We start from the raw sequence: 4,045 nt of genomic DNA, 5'->3' as shown, positions 1-4,045 counted from the left end.
AGACTAAGGGCTTCTTCATGCTTTCCATCCATTTTTCAGGGAGGTAGAAAATGGAACAATTCAGGACAATGTTATGATTCTGAAGAACCCCCAGAAAGTTAATACTATATCTAAAACAAAGCTTTGAAAATTCCACGTAGGTCTTATTAAGACTCCTACGAAGTGGAGGGCATTGGGGACAAGCAGGACTTGTTGCAGAGCGCTGGGTAAGGTGTGGCATTTCTATAGTTTCTTCAGCTGAGATGATGTGCAGCTCTCAGTCTGCATGGTGGACAAGGGGGGTAACACAGGTGCAGCCAACAGTCACCCATATCTTCTCCAACTGGAAGGGGAAGCAGCCCTGGGGCTCCCTCTGCAGAAGCAGGATCTCTTGTTGGATAGGAACAGAGTTCATGAAATTGTTTGGTTTCCCATTGGCATCAATGCAGCTGGAGGACCTGCACTGGGCCTCTGCAATTGAAGATGGAAAGCGATTCAGGTCCTGGGTGATGCTGCAGGAAGAACAGGCAAAAGGAGAATGGTGAGGCAAGGGAGGTGTTGATAGACAGAGGATGAGAGTCTACAACACTGGGCATGCAATTACAGGAAGGCTGCTCCAAGTAATACAGTAATACAGACAGCCTGGGTTCAAACACCACCCCACTGGCAGTTGCTCAACTCCCTAGGCCTCAGTTTCCTCAACTATAAAATGAGGAGTCTTGTGTTTGTCTCATGGAATTGTTGAGAGTATTCAGTGAGTGATACAAACATATATAAAGCATTGCACTGTCAATGTTAGCATTAAATGAATGTTAGTTGTTTTTATTTTACCTCGATTTGTAATGTGGTTGTTGTCATTATTATTATTTATCCTTTTACCCACAGGTAAAATTAAACCTGTTGTTATCGAATGGATTCCAACTCATAGCAACCTCATGTGTTACAAAGTAGAACTGATCCATAAAGTTTTCTTGCCTGTAATCTTAATGGAGAATGTAATCTGCTGGCAAAGAATATTGAATATACCATGGAATGCCAGGAGCTGTAGTAGCATAGTGCCTAATGCATTTGACTGCTAACCAGAAGGCTGGCAGTTCAAATCCACCAGCCTCGCCTCAGAAGGAAGGTTGGGCAATCTACTCCCGTGATGATACTGCTTTAGAAACCCAAGGAGGGGTCATTATAAGCTGGGTCTACTTTATAATTAACCCAAAAAAATCCCAAACTCACTGCCATCAAGTCAGATCTGACTCATAGTAACCCCTTTTTGGGTTTCTGAGGCAGTATCACTATGGAAGTGGATTACCCAACCTTCCTTCCGAGGAGTGGCTGGTGGGTTTGAACCACCAGCCTTTTGGTTAACGGTCAAATGCCTTAGGCACTACACCACCAGAGCTCCTACTTTATAATTAGAACACTTTTTTTTCTTTTTTCAGGGAAGATCAGTCTCCCTTATACTTACTTGTAATACCAGGGGGAAGTGGAACGGTTGCTGATATTTGGTAAAATGGGACTTCCCTGGTTTTTATTGAGGATGCGAATGTCAAGCATCACAGTGTTCTTCTCTAGAGAGGGGCAATTCTCAGGTGTTTGCAGGGTAGTTGCCTCTGCTTTGGGGATTTTCCTTGCTGCCACCACCCTCAGGACAGTGAGCCCCAACATCAGCAGCAGTAGGGACTTAATCTGTAAAAGAGAGAAGAATACAGTTGGTTAGGGCTTCTGGAGTCATTCACTGGCAAGAGATACTGCACATTCCAGCTGAACTCAGCATTCTTGATCTGTTGTGGATTGAATTGTGTCCCCTAAAAAGACATGTTAAAATCCCTAACCACTGGTACCTGTGAAGGTGACTTTGTTTGGGAATAGGGTATTTGAAGATGTTGTCACTTATCACGAGGTCATACCAGAGTACAGTAGTGCTAGTACCATCTGACTGATATCCTTATAAAAGAGAAGAAACACAAAGAGATACACAGAGGAAAGGTGGAAATGTAAAGAGGCATCTATAAGCCAAGGAACACCAAGAAATGCCTGGGGCTACCAGAAGCTGGAAGAAATAAACATCTGCCCCAAAGCAAACAGAGAGAACTTTGCCCTGCCAAAACCCTGAATTGGATTTCTGCCTCCAAAGCTGTGAGATAATACATTTCCTTTTTAAAGTCATTCACTTTGTGGTGTTTTGTTACAGCAGCTCTAGGAAACTAATATGATCATTTTATGGGATCAGGACTTTTCTTTGAATCTGAAATCCTGCCCTGAAAATGGGAACAGTCATACCTGAAGATAACAGGGCCTCACACTAAGAACTAAACTCACTGGTCTGAAAACTGCAGCCTTCAACAGTCTCAGGTGTCAGAACCTGCAGGTGGTTTGAACCTTAATCTGACTTCCTCAATGAGCTTCCAGTTTCTCTTCTTTCCAATCAGAAAATAATATTTGTCTTACAATAATCTTAACAGGATTAAGTGAAACTTTTTATGTAGAGTACCTATAAATCTGTATGACAAAAAAAGATATTTAATAAATGATTGCTTTTATTTCTAACCTCATAGCCCATGAATCCTGCACAAAATCCTTCCTTTCTGCCCTCTCTCCAACCTAGAAGACCCTGCCCCATCTCTGTTTATTAAAATCCTACCCTTCCATCAAGGCCCAACTCAGTTCCCTGGAACTCTCTCTAAAGTAATTCTATCAAAAGTAGTTTATTTTTCTGAAATCTTAAAATACTTTGCAGTCTAGCACTCAAGCAGCATTTTTGTAATTGTCTTGAAAAGTAGTATTCGTAATCATGTTAGATCTACACCCATTAGATTCTAAGTTCCTGTGAAAACATCTCATGGAATGGGTGCTCCGTAAATACTTTCTGGATGAATGAAAGAATGGATAAGTGAATGAATGAACAAAATGATACAGTTAAATTAAACAATATAGTTAAGCTCAATTTGGTAAGAAAAACATTATGCAAAAACAACTATTACAAAGTTCCAATTATCCATGCTAATTGAAAAACACTGGGGCACTAATGATGCAAAACCACAGAGAATATGGAAACTATTTCTCTTTAGCTCTGGAACATATATTTTTAATATCTACATTGAGATATTGGTTTATCTGGTGTTAAAGCAATGCTGCACAAAGAAAGAAAGTGCTCTGTGAAGACCTGCTTAAAGAAGAGCTAAAAATCTCTCTACTTTCCTTTGTTACAACATGCTTTGTTCATCCAGTAGTCACCACCTCACCCTACTAGGGATGAACAGTTCCCATAACTAACTCTCTACAAAGGGGCCTGATGGCACAATGGTTAAGTGTTGATTTGCTAACCAAAAGGTCAACAGTTCAAACCCACCAGTCATTATTCGGGAGAAAAGAGAGCAATCTGTTCCCATAAAGATTGCAGCCTAGGGAACCCCATGGGGCAGTTCTACTGTTATGTAGTAGGGTCATTATGAGTCAGAATTGACTCATTGGCACATAATGACAACAAACTCTCTATGTAATGAGAATAATAAATGAATCTGAGCTGCTTTCATCCTCTGGGCTCAATGCAGACTCACATCTTCTGTGAGTTAAGCTAGGAAAGGTAATTAGACATGTTGCTTTAAAAGGCCCTGCTTTTTGTATTTTACTGATGCTGAAGACAAGAAATTTTAAGAGTAAACAAAATGTCATGATGTCCTGGTCTGATAAAGCCTGGTGAGACCCCGAGACTATGGCCCATAATTATCCTTCAAGCCTGGAATTGAACTCATGCTCAAGACTTCCAACCAAACAATAGACAAGCATATAGGGTGAACGTTTACATCAGATAGATACACTCCTTAGAATGATCAATCATGGGAGAACAGAAGAACAATATTTACACAGGGAAATAGCTCATGGGGCTGGAATGTAGAGGAAAGAAGACACAGGGAAGAGGTAACTACAAGGAAGAAATGGGAAGAGAGCTGTTGCATTGTGGGGACTACAATCAATGTCATGAAACAAAATGTGTATGAATTGTATAGAAAATGAATTTGCTCTGTAAACTTTCACCCAAATCACAATTAAAATTTTAAAAATAAAATAA

At 40.4% G+C, this 4,045-nt stretch overlaps 1 protein-coding gene across 1 annotated transcript in view; it reads right to left on the bottom strand.

Annotated features, from left to right (window-relative positions):
• Positions 1–256: 256 nt before the first annotated feature.
• The window catches only part of IL17F (interleukin 17F), a 9,760-nt gene continuing 5,971 nt past the window's right edge, over positions 257–4,045 (bottom strand). The window contains exons 2-3 of the mRNA XM_007936279.2: positions 1,442–1,662; positions 257–491 (exon numbers count right to left, since the gene is read on the bottom strand). Coding sequence (XP_007934470.2) covers positions 257–491; positions 1,442–1,662 — 456 coding nt within the window. The remainder of the gene's footprint in view (positions 492–1,441; positions 1,663–4,045) is intronic.

Source organism: Orycteropus afer, unplaced genomic scaffold (genome assembly GCF_000298275.1).
Source record: "Orycteropus afer afer isolate SDZICR_OR568_19922 unplaced genomic scaffold, OryAfe1.0 scaffold00034, whole genome shotgun sequence".
NCBI classification, from domain to species: Eukaryota; Metazoa; Chordata; class Mammalia; order Tubulidentata; family Orycteropodidae; genus Orycteropus; species Orycteropus afer.
This window is presented reverse-complemented; position numbering and strand designations above follow the sequence as displayed.